Raw genomic sequence first — 17,655 nt, 5'->3', positions numbered from 1 at the left:
TGGAAATCGTTGGTCGCGAGCAACGTAGGACGATCGTCGTGGAGATTTTTGGGGGAGGCCTTTGTTCAGCAATGGACGTCTGGGCTGAAATGAGCATCCTGATCATCTAGATGATGGCGGTCCTCCATAGTCCGGTTTTCTAGAAACTTTTTGCCACGCAAAACTACATTGTGGAATCACTGTCCAGGAAATACCAGTATTTCCGAACCGATACGATATTGAAACCTTCAAGAACAGAGCTTATTCCTTCTTAAAAGGCCGGCAACGCACTTGCAATTCCCCTGGTACTGCGGGTGCTCATGGGCGGCGGTAATCACTTACCATCAGGTGAGCCACAAGCTCGTTTGTCCCCTGTGCTATAAAAAAAAATCTCAAATTTTCGAAATGATGATTTAGCACACAGTACTTTCTGGTCGCGGTTTCGATTCCTTGCACGGTGCAAACATATTTATCAACTCAAGTCAACAGGTACCGTGTGCTCGCACCTGGAGTTGGTAACTTCGCTCGTTTGTAAGTTATCTGACGGGTTGTGGAAATATGTTCCTTTTATAAAACAAACGTATCGTGTATTACCCAAGAGTTTTAATATTTACGATTTATTATTATTTATTTGTCACTCTTTGTCACAATCCGTCATTTAGGTTATTCTTTGATAGGAATATCTTCAAAATTTTTGTTTTGTTACAAATTATCTTAGAAGTTGGACGAAATGTCGATATTTTTTTGAAAAATCATCAATAAAAAAAAAAAAATTTTTTTTAATGTCCTTTCTATGTGAGTGCAATAAAGTTAAAGACTTCGACGGCCTCGATGATCTAGCGGTTTAGCACAGCGCTTTACTTCCGATGGTCGGGGGTTCGATTCCTCGCTTTAGTAGGGATTTAATATAACAACCCTTATTTCACATTAAAAAAAAAACGTATGAGAAAGGGTTCTCAAGTTCTAGAATATCTCTGTACCGTATTTCATTTAAATCGGTTCAGTAGTTAAGGCGTAACAGACAGACAGACAGAGTTACTTTCGTACTTCAGTAGGGATTTCATATAACAACCCTTATTTAACATTAAAAAAAACGTATACCCTTTCTCAAGTTCTAGAATATCTCTGTCCACATTTCATTTAAATCGGTACAGTAGTTTAGACGTAAGACCGTAACAGACAAACAGACAAAGTTACTTTCACACTACTTTAGTAGAGGTTTAATATAATAACCTTTATTTCACATTACAAAGAAGCTTATACCCATTCCCACACTAAAAGCGCATTTCATTTAAATCGATACAGTAGTTTAAGCGTAACAGCGTAACAGACAGAGTTACTTTCCCACTATTTTAGTACGGATTTAATAGAATTATTTTCTGTTCATAAACTAAGTGTATTACTATGTAGATTGTATATACAGCTTCGACATACCGCGCCGTGTCGTGACAACGCCTTCGGGAAATTCGTTTACCTACACAGTCTCATCTCCGAAAGTGCACTTCGTAAATACGGCGGTGCCATCTCTTACACAAGCTGTAAACTCCCCGGAGAGCAGTGGAGACTGAGATGTACTCGGGATCGTTGCATGTCTATTGACAGAAAATATATTTTTAACTGGCTGTTCCCGCGAATTTAACCTTATTTTTCTAAAATAAAAGTAGCCTAATTACTCGTTATTACATTAGTTACCTTCCAAAAAGAATCCCGTCAAAATCGGCCCAGCCGTTTCAGAGATTAGCCGGAACAGACAGACAGACAGACAGAAATTGTCAAAATGACATTTTGGTGTACCGTATTTATATTCATATGCATGTAGTAAAAAGCAGTTATTTTTATATGTATTATTATAGAAGTCATTTTTCAAATTCAAAAATAATTTATTCATGTAGGACATTTTAGCCGCTTATGAACGTCAATCTTAAATGTAGTAAGTCATCTCAAAGTCTACAAATACACGTAGATGTGTATTTCATGTACTACAAGTAATAATCGACTTTATTATCATCTGAAATGAAATCAAAATGCTATTACAAGTGGACCATAAAGTTCGCCAGGGCGTTTCAACTTGAGTCCGCAGTGCTGTTTATGTGCAGTTGTTTATGGTGTCGTAGGGACGTCACGTGGAGTTTATTGTAGAGATGTGTCAACTCGAGTTCGGGTAAGTTCGAGTTAACTCGAGTTGGAAGTATTCAACTGGTAAATGAACGAATCAAGTGAAAGATTCAGGAGCATGATTCTGTCGTCGACAATGACATGAAATTTTCCGATCATTTCATATCATACAATTTTCACTCGTCACAAATATTTCAATATTGATTTGAGGTCGTTACTATTTTTTATTTTGCGTATTCGTCCGGTTATGTTATCATTAAAATGATTATGCGTTTTATAAGTCCTTCCGCTGCTTTGAAATGCCATTTCTACTTGCCCCTATAGTTCGGTGAAGCTTTCAAGGCTAACTGCGCCCAAAAACATTAGATTTGTTCGAAAAATAAAAAAAAAACAAACTGTTTATTCCAGGTAACTCGAGTTATGTTTATTACGAGTTAGCACATCTCTAGTTTATTGTAGCTCTATGTCCACTGGGTGACATGCTACACTTTGTAGAAAGTCGTCTGCGTGTGTTTTTTTAGAGCATAATTAATAATAATAATAATAATCTAAGAACAATTCACACAGCGCCCTCTAGACCTAAGTTAAGCTAACTAAAGCTTGTGTTATGGCTAGCACCCATAACATAAGCTATATAAAATATAATATATATAAAAACTGGTGCCATCAATTATCATACACACAGTCTTATCATAGCATCATCTGCTTCTTCCTTATCCCATTTATTTGTGGTCGTCGTAATATATTTTTCTCTTTTATTCATCCCTGTTCGCAGTCATCTCGTTATTTACTTCCTTTCTTACCATATCATCTTTCACACAGTCCATCCATCTCTTTCGGTCTTCCTCTTCCTTTATAACCATCCACATTCATATGTAACACATTCCTTAAGATATTATCTTCATTCCTATATATTACATGCCCACACTACGACAGACAAACAGTCTTCTCTCATCTATACATATAAATAAAATTGGAATGTTTGAATATTCAAATAACCTACATTATATTTATATGCATGTTTACTACATGCATATAAATATAAATACGGTACATACACCAAAATAACATTTTTTACAATTTTTGTCTGTCTATCTGACTGTCTGTTTGTTCCGGCTAATCTCTGAAATGGCTGCACCGATTTTGACTGGACTTTTATTGGCAGGTAACTGATATAATAAGGAGTAACTTAGGTTACTTTTATTTTAGAAAAACATCTTTTATAATAGAAAAACAAAGTTAAATACCACGCGGACGTAGTCGCGAGTACAGCTAGTCTAATAATAATTTCAGCCAAATCATGAAATTCAATTTCACTAAAACCCTATTCGCAATATTGCACATTTCAAACACAGTTACAGTTATACAGAAATCATTATACAAGTACGTTACGGTGCAGCTTTGAAGTCATAAAGCTACAGAGATAGGTCAAATGAGATGAGACATAAACCGGGTGCAGCGGGTAATGTGAGCCTGGATGCTGTAAGTGCTCTTAATGGTCTGCATACAAACATCTCGCCGCAGCTAACAGCTTATGTGTGAAATTTCCCAAATGAAATATATTCTATGTACTAACATCTTGCTTTGAAAGTTTAAATATAACTAACTAGCTTTTCGGCTTCGCTCGCGTTCATTTAGGGGTGTAATTTATAAAAATCCTTTTTTAGGGGATACCTACGTCATAGTAGCTTTATGCATGCAAAGTCTCAGCCCGATCGGTTTAAAATTGACAAAGTTTCATACAAACTTTCATCCCCTAGTTTATCCCCTTGGGGGTAGAATTAATCAAAATCCTTTATTAGCCGAAGCCTACGTCATAACATCTACCTGCATGCCAAATTTCAGCCCGGTCTGTACAGTGGTTCGGGCTGTGCATTTATAGATCACTATGTCAGTCAGTCACCTTTGAGTTATATATATTTAGGAAATGTTTATTTAATATCAATAATTGTTTTTAATATTATGTTAGTGTAGTAATCATATTTAGCAAAATTTGTATATAAATATTTTTTTCTGTTCATATCAGTTGTTTAGTAACCAATCTTTTTACTGGCAAAGTTCTATTCAATTTGCCAGAAAAATGATTCAAATCGCTTATACATATTTTCTTTGTGAAAAAGCTTATAAAATTGAAGAATTTATTATATAAACGATAATAATGTTTTTGTAGAAAATATCTAACTTAAAATTCATAGCGCTGACAATGTTATCTGATTGAACGGAGATTAAGTGCGTAGCGGTTTCTATATTGATTGTCGCATGCCTAATCCTTGTTGTTAATTAAATATAAGTAAATCAATATTTATTTAAAAGAGCAACAGACAAGTTTCTTGCTCGTTCTTCTTAGATTTAACAAAAATTACTATCTGGTAAGAAACTTCATTTATGTTTCCATTTCGTATGTGTATCCAGAAACGTTTAATCCATTTACAGTATTCTTTTTCCAATTGTTAGTCAATATCTGACGACAATACTCATCATTGCCTTGCCTTTATCCCACTATTTGTGGTCGGCGCAATATGTCATTCTCTTCCACTGCTCTCTATCGGTCGTCATATCTGAACATACTCTTCTTTTATTCATATCATCTTTCACACACTCCATCCATCTTTTCTTAGGGCGTCCCCTCCCTTTACATCCTGACGACAATCCTATAGTAGCAATATTAGTTATATTGCTACTATAGGATTCATATGTCCCACTCATATGTCTTCCAGTCACGAAACAAAGCTATAACTAATAACATAAATATTTTCCTGTTAACTTCACAGTTATTGCACATAAAAAAGGCTTCCGGACGAGGAAAGGGACTGTACTTTCAACAGGATGACACTGTGTCAAGCTTAAACAGAAAACGACACAAGCAAACAATAAAAGTTGATGTCCAAAGTCGTAAACGCAAACTGACACCTTTTTAATATGATCACAATTGGTCGAAACTGCATTTTGCTATTTCCAAATGTTGAACGGCTCTTCCATTCAACATTTGGAAATAATTGTATTGCTTAAGCGATAAAACCGCCTTTTGTATCTAGATACTATGAATAATTTAATAATAATAATAAATTTTTAACGTGCAATAAAGAGTTATATAATAAATCTAAATATATATAACTCAAAGGTGACTGACTGACATAGTGATCTATCAACGCACAGCCCAAACCACTGGACGGATCGGGCTGAAATTTGGCATGCAGGTAGATGTTATGACGTAGGCATCCGTTAAGAAAGGGTTTTGATTAATTCTACCCCCAAGGGGATGAAATAGAGGATGAAAGTTTGTATGAAACTGTCAATTTTACATCGATCGGGCTGAGACTTTGCATGCATAAAGCTACTATGACGTTGGCATCCCATAAGAAAGGATTTTGATAAATTTCACCCCTAAGGGGATATAACGCAAGCGAAGCCGCGGATAAAAGCTAGTATAATATAAAATTAAAGAACTATTTTAATATTAGACAGTAGCATATTCAAGGAAACAATCGTTTCCTTATATTGTATTAGTATCTATATTAAATTGGATTATTGTTTATTACCTGATCGTGAATGCTGACCACGTCCTTATACGGATGTAATAAGGTCCATAATGCGCGTCTCAATTAGGATATATGGTTTCATAAACAATAGTCCCTTCTGGTAGGTTGGGCCCAATAATTCAATAAGGTATATTTAAGTGACTATTTGTTATCTGGATGTCTACTATTTACCTTAATACAGCGTCATTTTCCCGCCTCGTTAACTGCCCTCCGGGTGGACTGTCCGCCATCTTTTATTCAAGAGCGATGAACGAGTGAATGTGAATGAAAGAACGGGCTCAGATTGACGAGCGTTACGAATTTACCAATGTATATTTTGCTATTGAGTTGACTCTTATTATGTGACACGAAGATTTATATTCCTCTACAGCGACTGCTTCATACGCGAGGATTATTGGAATTCAGTGAGATACGTCTGAGTAGATTGTTTTATTTACGTTTAGTGAGCTGAAGATCTATCTGCGCTGACTTAGTTTAAAGTGCAATTTATTCTGTTTGCTTTTATAATAAACTAGCTGTAACCGCGACATCGTCCGCGTGGTATTTAACTTTATTTTTCTGAAATAAAAGGAGCCTAAGTTACTCCTTATTACATCAGCTACCTGCCAAAAAAAGTCCCATCAAAATCGGTCCAGCCATTTCAGAGATTAGCCGGAACAAACAGACAGACAGACAAAAATTGTAAATAATGTTATTTTGGTGTATGTACCGTATTTATATTCATATGCGTGTAGTAAAAAACGGTTATTTCAATATTATAAACAGTCACTCCAATTTTATTTATATGTATAGATAATCAGAGGCGTTACCTACTCCTACATCTTAACTGCAAGACTGGCATACCAGCACTGCCATGAGTGTTGAATGTGGCAGGTGGTAAACCTACCATTATCTCATGGTTCAGTTTTTCTATTACTGTTAAAAAGATTTTTTTATACTACTATGCTGGCAAACAAGCATACGGCCCATCTGATGGTAATTGGTTACTCTAGCCTATAGACGCCTGAAACACCAGAAACGTACCCATTGCCGACCCTTAAGAAACCTTAATATACCCTTCTTGAAAAACCCCATGCTGTAATCTCGTGGGAAAACCTCGGCAGGTAGATCATTCCACAATCTAAGTGTACGCGGGAGGAAGCTCCTCTGAAACCGCACTGTCCGAGACCACTTAGTTTCTAGCGTGTTGGAATGAATTCCTTGTCGATGATTCCAGAATGTGATTACAGGGTATCATGTTGAAAATAAATATCAATTACTAGCCATTTCATACGTCTTCGTCTGCTTTTAATTATAAGACAGTCAGTATCTTCTTCTATATTAAGACCCGTTCATTAGAAATCTAATAATAATAATAATGAACCGGCCCAGAACCCCGGCCGACTGTGCTTCTGCCGGGGGTAAGTTGCCATCTCCTGTCCTTAAGAGGGGAGATGAGAATTTTTTTTAAGTTTAAAATATATATATATATAAAAATGAAAGGCGTTAGTCCCGCTAAAACTCGAGAACGGCTGAACCTATTTCGCTAATTTTAGTTTTGAAATATTCGTGGAAGTCCAAGGAAAGTGTAAACGGTGAGAAAATATGAAGAAATTGCATGTAAAAATAGTAAAAACAACAATTTTATTTTCCCATACAAACTGCTGATACCTGTCTAACAGGGTGTGTTCAGAAATTTATTGCGTAACTAAACTTCAAAAACTTTTGACATATTTAATTTTGAGGCGAAATGGAGTTCGCGGTGTCAGAAAAGGCAAAATACTTGCAATTTCCTACATCTTCATCTCCTTTTAATTATAAGATAGTCAGTATCTTATACATTGAGATCCGTTCAGCCGTTTAGTCATGAGAAGATAGCGAACAGACAATTATACTTTTGTTTTTATAATATTAACTAGCTACTCACCGCGGCTTCGCTCTATTGTACATGTATTATATATACCTTCCTCTTGAATCACGCTATTTATTAAAAAAGACCGCTTCAAAATCCGTTGCGTAGTTTTAAAGATTTAAGCATACATAGGGACGGACAGACAGCGACAGTGACTTTGTTTTATACTATGTAATGTTTATGGGTAAGTTTTCTTGTATGTGTAATATGGCTATATTTGAACTCATGACCTTTGCGATTGCAGGTAGCAAATCAACCATCACACACAAAACTCTGTTTTCTTTTCTAATAAAATTACATAAAGCAAGTGAGCTATATGGCCCCTCTTACAACACTACTTTAACGGAAATACGGTTTCTCGGATTTACGATATTACCGAATGTAGATTTATCGGGTTGAAAATATTTAATAAAATATTGGATGTTGAATATTAACTCGATGAGAAAATATTTATGATCAACGTGATGCAAAACTTGAAACGGAGTCAAGTTCGATTCCAATACGAGCAAAAGGAATCGATGATAAAGGAAATAGGTATAAAAATTTACAATAAAATACCAAAGCATATATTGGAATTATTGTTCTGTTTATATTTTGGGTAGGACCTTACAATACCTACAATCGATGTCGGCGGTGGGAGGGGTTAGGGGGGAGGGGAGGGGTGGGAGACTCCCCCCTAGAAGGGGGGGTTGCAATTCCTCATAGTTTTTTTTTTTATGAATTTTAAAAATTTTTTAGGATAGGATGCTTTTTGCTTTATATCTAATAGATTTTGGGAGGGGTTAGGAAATGTTCTTTCCCAAAAATTAATATCATAACGAAATTGTGATAAAAAATATTTCAAAGTATTTTTATATACATTACGATGTGTATTACAATAAAAACTAAATTAAAATAGGTAAAAATTACACAAAAACTATACTAAAAAAAGTTTAACACCAATTAGTTGTAATGAATAACGAAACGCCGAGCGGATGTCGAAAGTGTTTACCAACTAGTTTCACGTAATAAAAATAAAATTTCAAAAATGTATATCTCGAAAATTATGACATTCCGCAAGTTGAAATTTTAGGAGTAGACTAACAATAACAAGATCTATTCAACATAACATTTTCAACGCTCAAATCGATTGTAGATATTGTACAATTGAGCCATATTTTGTTTACGTTTATCATTTTGCACCGCCAACAATTACCACACCACCTATGGTTGACTGGTAGAAAATGCCGCATGGTGTTAAGTACGCCAAATGTACTTTACTATATTGTATTGTGTGCATTAAAGTTAAATAAAATTACCCTTAAATAAAAACAAAACATCTGTTAAATCATATTTACTGAGCAAAGCCTATTACTCACTAAACGATTACTTGAATGACGAGTGTGCATGGCAATAGTTGTTCATGCACGGGATTTTCATTTAATGTTAGACATAGACACCTATATAAATATACATTGTAAATAAACTGGCTTTAAAAAAAAAGTAATTCAATTGAGTTTCTTGCCAGTTCTTCTCAATTGGATCTATATACTGAACTGGACGGTAGTGAGAAAATTAAAATTTAATGTTAAAAATTTGACGCTCCTAAGCGGCTAAAATGTCCTACTATTTATTTTTCATTTTAGTGATAAGGGTTGTCCTCCCGTAACATTTTATTTCTTGGACAAAATTTTTATTTATTATGACATTAAAGAATACATACAACCCTCAATTGTCACCCTTCTATCACCAACCCCTATTTTTCCTTAGCGGTATCAATTTATGTCGCAAAATAACGTTTGCGGGATCAGCTAGTACTTAATAAATAAAACTATACTCTGTCCCTATTTAAATATGAATCTCCTAGACAAAATTAATATCACAAAGAAGTATATATATATATATATATATTAGCTGTCCCGACAAAAGTAGTTTTGCCTTAAAATTAAAAAAAAATTAGGGGTGGACTACCCCTAACATTTAGGGTGATGAAAAATAGATGTTGGCCGATTCTCAGACCTACTCAATACGCTAACAAAATTTCATGAGAATCGGTCAAGCCGTTTCGGAGGAGTATGGGAACGAAAACTGTGACACGAGAATTTTATATATAAGATATATATAATTGTAGAAAATCCTTCATCACATTAAGATTGACTCATTAATATAGATTAAGTGATATTGCCTACTCTTGACATCTTCACATACGCTAATCTATCTATCTACATGACTACCAGGGCCGGATCTACCTAAGGGCTTTTTGGGCTGCAGCCCAGGGCCCTGAGAATACAAAGGCCCCCAGTCACCACTGAAACGATCTGTTCTTCTCATTCGCTTCATTCTTGTCAGAACGGTCGTGGTTATTACGTAGTGGGATGTGAGGCTGATGTCATCCGCCGCACGACAGCTCGCCATTTGTCTCTACTGTCTGCCATTCTGGTACACTCGTGGAGTAGACCGCCTATTGCTGCTTTGATTTGGTCGGTCCATCGCATGGGTGAACTGAAACGATATTTAGAATATAAAAATATATCCAGAATGTTAAAAAATCTATCATAAAGTTGGCAACCCTGAGATCAATCAACTCATGCAGGTGCGCGTCTATCGAAAGGAATGGAGAATTTCTGGTCGCTTGTTTTTGATCGGTGTACTTTTTTTAGTCTAAATATATGTATATAACTCAAAGGTGACTGACTGACATAGTGATCTATCAACGCACAGCCTAAACCACTGGACGGATCGGGCTGAAATTTGACATGCAGGTAGATGTTATGACGTAGGCATCCGCTAAAAAAGGATTTTGATTAATTCTACCCCCAAGGGGATAAAATAGGGGATGAAAGTTTGTATGAAACTTTGTCAATTTTAAACCGATCGGGCTGAGACTTTGCATGCATAAAGCTACTATGACATAAGCATCCCCTAATAAAGGATTTTGATAAATTCCACCCCTAAAGGGATACATTAACGCGAGCGAAGCCGCAGACATAGCTAGTTAATTATAAATGTTTTGTAATATTATGCATTTTAGTTATATATATATATATGTTTGATATGAATGTTTTATTGCCTTGTATGCGTGTGAGACGTGGTTATTAAGCTAGTTGAGTAATATATATAAGTACGGTAGAATGGCCCCTAGTAGATTTAGCTCAGGGCCCCAGAAATTCACGATCCGCCCCTGATGTCAATAAAGGTTTTAATTGCGAGATAATTGTACTAATGTGATATATTACAAAGTTAATTCAATTAAGATTCCAATATATTACGGAGTTATTGAATCCTTACTTTTGTTCTTTTGCAGTTCTAATTTACTAGCTACGAGACGACCTCGGTGGTATACCGGTCTAGCACACTGCTTTACGTCCGATGGTCGCGGGTTCGATTCCTCGCACGGCACAAACATTTGTATTCATGAGTATGATTGTTTGTATCGGTGTTGTATGTATTTACGAAAAAAAAATATCTATGTACTTGTATCAGTTATCTAGTACCCATAACACAAGCTTTAGGTAGCTTAACGTGGGACTAGATGGCGCTGTGTGAATTGTCCTGAGATAAAAAAAAATCTCTTACAGGATGTTAAATTGATCTCATTACTTAATACATGTATAGAATTTACTTTATAAGTTTATTGTAACTAGTGATCGTTCAATAGTCGAAATTCGATCATAAATAATTTGAATATTAAGCAAAGTTCTATTGTCAAAGAGTTTATACTTCTGTGTGTATATGTCAATTACATGGTAGTGTGTGTAATAATATATAATAATAATAATAATAATCTCAGGACAATTCACACAGCGCCATCTAGACCCAAGTTAAGCTAACTAAAGCTTGTGTTATGGGTCCTAGACAACTGATACAAATACATAGATATTTTTTTTTTGTAAATACATACATATTATACATAGAAAACACCCAGACCTATACAAACAATCATACTCATGAATACAAATGTTTGTGCCGTGCGAGGAATCGAACCCGCGACCATCGGTCGTAAAGCGGTGTGCTAGACCGCTAGACCACCGAGGTCGTCGTGTGTAATATTAATGTTATATACATATTCGTGTTAATTTATTCCCTTAGGGGTGGAATTTATTATTATTATTATATTACAATGGTAATTCAATTACAATTCCAACATATTACGGAGTTACTGAATCCTTACTTTTGTTCTTTTGCAGTTCTAATTTACTTGCTACTCGCCACGGCTTCGCACGGGTGTACACGTATTATAGTAGTCTTACGAGCTATGTGCCTTGTCCATTGCCACTTAAGTATCGCAAGCAGTAAGCTATTATATCATTAATATACTAACTACTTGCTTATATATACAATAATAATAATAATAAAGCCCTTTATTTCCATAACCATCCAGAAGTTGGTACAAATAAAAAAAAAAATTGTTAGTAATTTTTTTTTTCCTCTTGAATCACTCTACCTATTAAAAAAAACGCTTTAAAATCCGTTGCGTAGTTTTAAAGATTTAAGCATACATAGGGACGGACAGACAGCGCCAGCGACTATGTCGTATACTATGTAATGATATCAGAATCAGTTATTGCACCCCGAGTTGTAACGATATAATTAATTTACAATTCCAGAGCACTCTCAAACCTCAAAAGCTTTTATTAAAATTAATTTAAACTTTCGTCTTAATTCAAATTAACATCGGTTATCTTTCGGATCGTCGTCCGATGAATAAATATTGCGGAAATTCACCTCCGTCATATCGTACAGTGTAATTTAATAACGACCAAAGAGAATTAACTGATAATTTAAAAGCAAACGTTAAAGTCTTAAACAAGTATTTTATTTATAAACTAGCTTTTGCGGCTTCGCTCGCGTTAATTTATCCCCTTAGGGGTGGAATTTATTAAAATCCTTTCTTAGGAGATGCCTATGTCATAGTAGCTTTATGCATGCAAAGTTTCAGCCCGATCGGTTTAAAATTGACAAAGTTTCATACAAACTTTCATCCCCTAGTTTATCCCCTTGGGGGTAGAATTAATCAAAATCCTTTCTTAGCGGATGCCTACGTCATAACATCTACCTGCATGCTAAATTTCAGCCCGATCCGTTCAGTGGTTTGGGCTGTGCGTCGATAGATCACTACGTCAGTCACCTTTGAGTTATATATATATTTAGATAACTATAGATAAAACACTACTGGAGACAATGGCTGTATGGGCTGAGTCCTTTTGCCTTTCACTGAAAAAGGAAATACCGAACCAAAAAAAAATATAGTCAATTTTTTTATGACAGAGACAAACCAAATCACAGATAAAACCTAGTAATAATTACTCATGAAGTATTTTTTGTTATGACTGCTTCGGTGGTCTGGTGGTTTAGCACACTGCTTTACTTGTGATGATCGCGAGTTCGATTCCTCGCATGGTGCAAACATTTGTATTCATGAGTATGACTGTTTGTAGCGGTCTGGGTGATTTTTATATTATGTATGTATTTACAAAGAAAATATCTAAGTATTTATATCAGTTGTCTAGCACCCATAACACAAGCTCTACTTACCTTGGGACTAGATGGCGCTGTGTTAATTGTCTAGAGTTATTTATTCAGCAGCACACAAGTTTCTTGCTCGTTCTTGTTATGACTATTCAAAAGTGCTTAAATTAAGTTTATTTGAATAAATGATTTTCTATTCTATTCTATTCTATTCATTTATCTTTTAAGCATTTCATTTAAATTCAAGTGGTTTTTTGCTTGTATCGGTTTTCTGTTTGTTTCGGTCTGGGTGATATGTATGTATGTTATGTATGTATTTAAAAAAAATCTAAGTACTAGCTGTCGCGTACTCAATACGCTCACAAAATTTTATGAGAATCGGTCAAGCCGTTTCGGAGGAGTATGGGAACGAAAACTGTGACACGAGAATTTTATGTATAAGATTTATATCAGTTGTCTAGTACCAATAACACAAGCTCTACTTACCGTGGGACTAGATGGCGCTGTGTTAATTGTCCAGGGTTATTTATTTATTTTTTAAGCATTTCATTGAAATTCAAACGGTTTTATGGTCTGGAGGATTTGTATGTATATTATGTATGTATTTACAAAAAAAAATCCTATCAGTTGTCTAGTACCCATAAAACAATCTCTGCTTATCTCGAGACTAGATGGCGCTGTCTTAATTGTCCAGGTTTATTTATTTATTTTTTAAGGATTTCATTTAAATTCAATTGGTTTTACATGTACATAATAGTCGTGTGACACCGTTTGTTTGTTTGTTTGTAAGCATCGACCTATAAATTATATTCGGCGGCATGTAACAATGGTGCGGAGGTGCTCCCTTTGTGTGAACGATGGTGTTTCCGATCCACTGTTTCACTGCTCTGTTTCTCGCTGCAGCACAAAAAGCTTTTGTAGGTTCGTCTGCACACGCTGTGTAGTTACAAAAAAAATTGGGTCGCAATCCGAACGTTATGTACTTTTATTATCACTACATGGAAAAACACAAAGTCGCTGTAGCTGTCTGTCTGTCCGTATGCTTAAATCTTTAAAACTACGCAACGGATTTTGAAGCGGTTTTATTAATAAATACAAACTACTCGATGGATTTACATTATTTTGTTTAATTCCGCTAAAATTACAAAAAAAGTAATAGTATAAATTCATCAAGTAATGAAATGGATTTCCGCAAAATAATTCAATTAAATAAATAAACTGATACAAATACATAGATATCATTTTTTTTTTCGTAAATACATACATATTATACATAGAAAACACTCAGACCGATACAAACAATCATACATATATATAATACATGTACACCCGTGCGCAGCCGGGGCGAGTAGCTAGTAAATATGTATATAAACTAACTGGAATTTGACTTTATTTTTTTTAAATAAAAGTAGCCTAAGTTATTCCTTATTACATCAGCTACGTGTCAAAAAAAGTCCCGTTAAAATCGGTCCAGCCATTTCAGAGATAACCCGGAACAAACAGACCGACAGACAGACAGACAAAAATTTTAAAAAGTGTTTTTTTTTCGTATATACCGTATTTATATTCATATGCATGTAATAAAAAACGGTTATTTCAATATTACAAACAAACACTCCCTTTTATTTATATGTATATACGAGTATATATACACTAGCTGTCCCAGCAAACGTTGTTTTGCCTTAAAATGAAAAAAAAATAGGGGTGAACTACCCCTAACATTTAGTGGGATGAAAAATAGATGTTGGCCGATTCTCAGATACTACTCAATACGTTCACAAAATTTCATGAGCCGTTTCGGAGAAGTATGGGAACGAAAACTGTGACACGAGATTTTATATATAAGATATGTATTAACCGCGAAGCTTTAGAAAAGTTGTTAATTGGTATGTTAATTAGACACTGAAGTTTAAAATAATGTATTAATTGTACATAATGTTGTTGCAGGCGACACAATATGTCCAAACGGCATGTTCAGATGTCCTGAGGGCAAGTGCATACCAGCGTTATGGGTGTGCAACTACCAACGCGATTGCGACAAGGGCGAGGACGAGTTCCAGTCGTGCCGTGAGTATACCGCCTTATTTATACTACAGTTTGTGATAAACCACCCTATATATTTCTCCAGTCGTGCCGTGAGTACACCGCCTTATTTTATTTTATACTATAGTTTGTGATAAACCTCCCTATATATTTATCCAGTCGTGACGTGAGTACACCGCCTTATTTATACTACAGTTTGTGATAAACCTCCCTATATATTTCTCCAGTCGTGCCGTGAGTACACCACCTTATTTATATTACAGTTTGTGATAAACCTCCCTATATATTTCTCCAGTCGTGCCGTGAGTACACCGCCTTACTTATACTACAGTTTGTGATAAACCTCCCTATATATTTCTCCAGTCGTGCCGTGAGTACACCGCCTTATTTATACTACAGTTTGTGATAAACCTCCCTTTATATTTCTTTCTTATAGATGATAATGAATAAAAAATAGATGATAAAAAAATACACCTGATACGATCACTAGTTGTCTCCATCGCGCTATATGGTGCAGAGACATAGACCCTCAAAGCCTCTGATAGGCAGAGTTGATGCCTCTGAAATGTGGTGCTGGCGTCGACTGTTGAGGATACCGTGGACAGCCCACCGTACAAATGTTTCTGTACTAATAGAGCAGAAATTGGAAGATTCTACTTGTCTGCAGCGCATTGTGCGATACTTCGGACACATCGCGCGGAGGGTTGTAGACAATATGGAGAGACTGATGGTAACAGGGAAGATTGAAGGTAAAAGACCTCGAGGCTGAAGTCCCATCCGATGGTCAGATCAAATATCACGTCAACTGAACATTACTGTCAGCGGCGCAATACATCAGGCATCTGAGTGCAGCAGATGGCGACGGCTGGTCGACAAGATATAGAGTCACGATCCTCAGCAGTGAGGGAACGATTGAGAAGATAGATGATAATGAAATTGTGTGGTGCACCCGCCTGCGCTAATGGTATACGCTGGCGGGGCACCAGTGGAGAATGATAAGATGTTCCTGAGGGCAGGTCAGTTAGGCCATCGTGACAAATTCACTAGGGATTTATCGCGATGGTTTCCAGGGGGATCCGCGTGGAGGTCAACCTGACCTTATCATCAATCCACATTAGTAACAACCGCCTTTCCCCCCAATTTTTTCTTATTTTAAACTCTGTTTTTATATATGATTTTTACTTTTATATTTTTGTTTAATTGTATACTTGTATCTGTTGTTACTAGCTAATCAGATATGTATTTTATATTCTAAATTTGTATTTGAATTTATAGTTCTTTTATATTACATTCTTGTTTTTGATACTTCAATTCCTTTCATTCTATTTCTAATTGTCAGTAGTCTATATTAATATATTTTCTCCGTTTACCTAGTCTATTTTCTTATTACTACAACACGTTATCAGCACGATTTCAACAAGCACAATACATTATAGGAAATCCGAGCAAGAAAAAGATTTTAATTTGTGATTTCTTTGTGCTAATAAGGAAAATTTTTTTTTGTAATTCCTTTTTTTTTATTACCTTTTTTACCATTTCTGATTAAGGGGGAGTGTTGTAACTGGTAATCAGATATGTATTTTATATTCTAAATTTGTATTTGAATTTATAGTTCTTTTATATTACATTCTTGTTTTTGATACTTCAATTCCTTCTTTCTATTCCTAATTGTCAATAGTCTATATTAATATATTTTCTCCGTTTACCTAGTCTTTTTTCTTATTACTACAACAGTATCGAATATACTGCAGGATTGGTTAGTTAGTTATTTATTTTACCATAAAAACGATATTCCACCGTTGCCAGCTTTATTAACTACGATGGTGGCAAATAAGCATACGGCCCATCTGATGGTAAACGGTTACAAAAGCCTAGGCACGCCTGAAATATTAAGGGCGTCACGTGCTAGTTTTCAACCCTTAAAAAATCTTAATATACCCTTTTTGAAAAAGCAGCTACCGTGAATACACCGCTTTATATTGCCATTCAACAATAAATGAGTCGTCGTCAAATTGGTTGGTATTAAAAATATAAGTAAATACATATATAAAAAACATTCTGACCAATCAATCATAATCTATACATATAAATAAAATTGGAGTGTCTGTTTGTATTATTGAAATAATCGTTTTTTCACACATGCATATGAATATAAATACGGTACATACACCAAAATAACATTTTTTACTATTTTTATCTGTTTGTCTGTCTGTTTGTTCCGGCTAATCTCTGAAATGGCTGGACCGATTTTGTCGGGACTTTTATTGGCAGGTAGCTGATGTAATAAGGAGTAATTTAAGCTACTTTTATTTTAGAAAATAAATCTAAAAAAAATCGAAATAAAAAATTAAGTTAAATTCCAGGCGGACGAAGTCGCGAGTACAGCTAGTCATGAATATAAATGTTTGTACCGTGCGAGGATTTGGAAGTAATGAAGGAAAGGAAGGAATTATAATCATCATCATCATCTGCTTCTTCCTTATCCCGTTTATTTGTGGTCGTAATATGTTTTTCTCTTCCATTCATCCCTGTTCGCAGTCATCGCGTTATTTACTTCCTTTCTTACCATATCTTTCACACAGTCCATCCATCTCTTTTTCGGCCTTCCTCTGCCCTTATAACCATCCAAAATTAAGGAAT

At 35.3% G+C, this 17,655-nt stretch overlaps 1 protein-coding gene across 1 annotated transcript in view; it reads left to right on the top strand.

Annotated features, from left to right (window-relative positions):
- The window catches only part of LOC131851497 (low-density lipoprotein receptor-related protein 2), a 360,567-nt gene that overhangs the window by 300,086 nt on the left and 42,826 nt on the right, over positions 1-17,655 (top strand). The window contains exon 2 of the mRNA XM_059202003.1: positions 14,920-15,039. Within this exon, the coding sequence (XP_059057986.1) occupies positions 14,920-15,039 (120 nt within the window). The remainder of the gene's footprint in view (positions 1-14,919; positions 15,040-17,655) is intronic.

This window comes from Achroia grisella, unplaced genomic scaffold (assembly GCF_030625045.1).
Source record: "Achroia grisella isolate CSIRO2021 unplaced genomic scaffold, CSIRO_AGI_Agris_v1 utg784, whole genome shotgun sequence".
In the NCBI taxonomy this organism is placed as follows: Eukaryota; Metazoa; Arthropoda; class Insecta; order Lepidoptera; family Pyralidae; genus Achroia; species Achroia grisella.
This window is presented reverse-complemented; position numbering and strand designations above follow the sequence as displayed.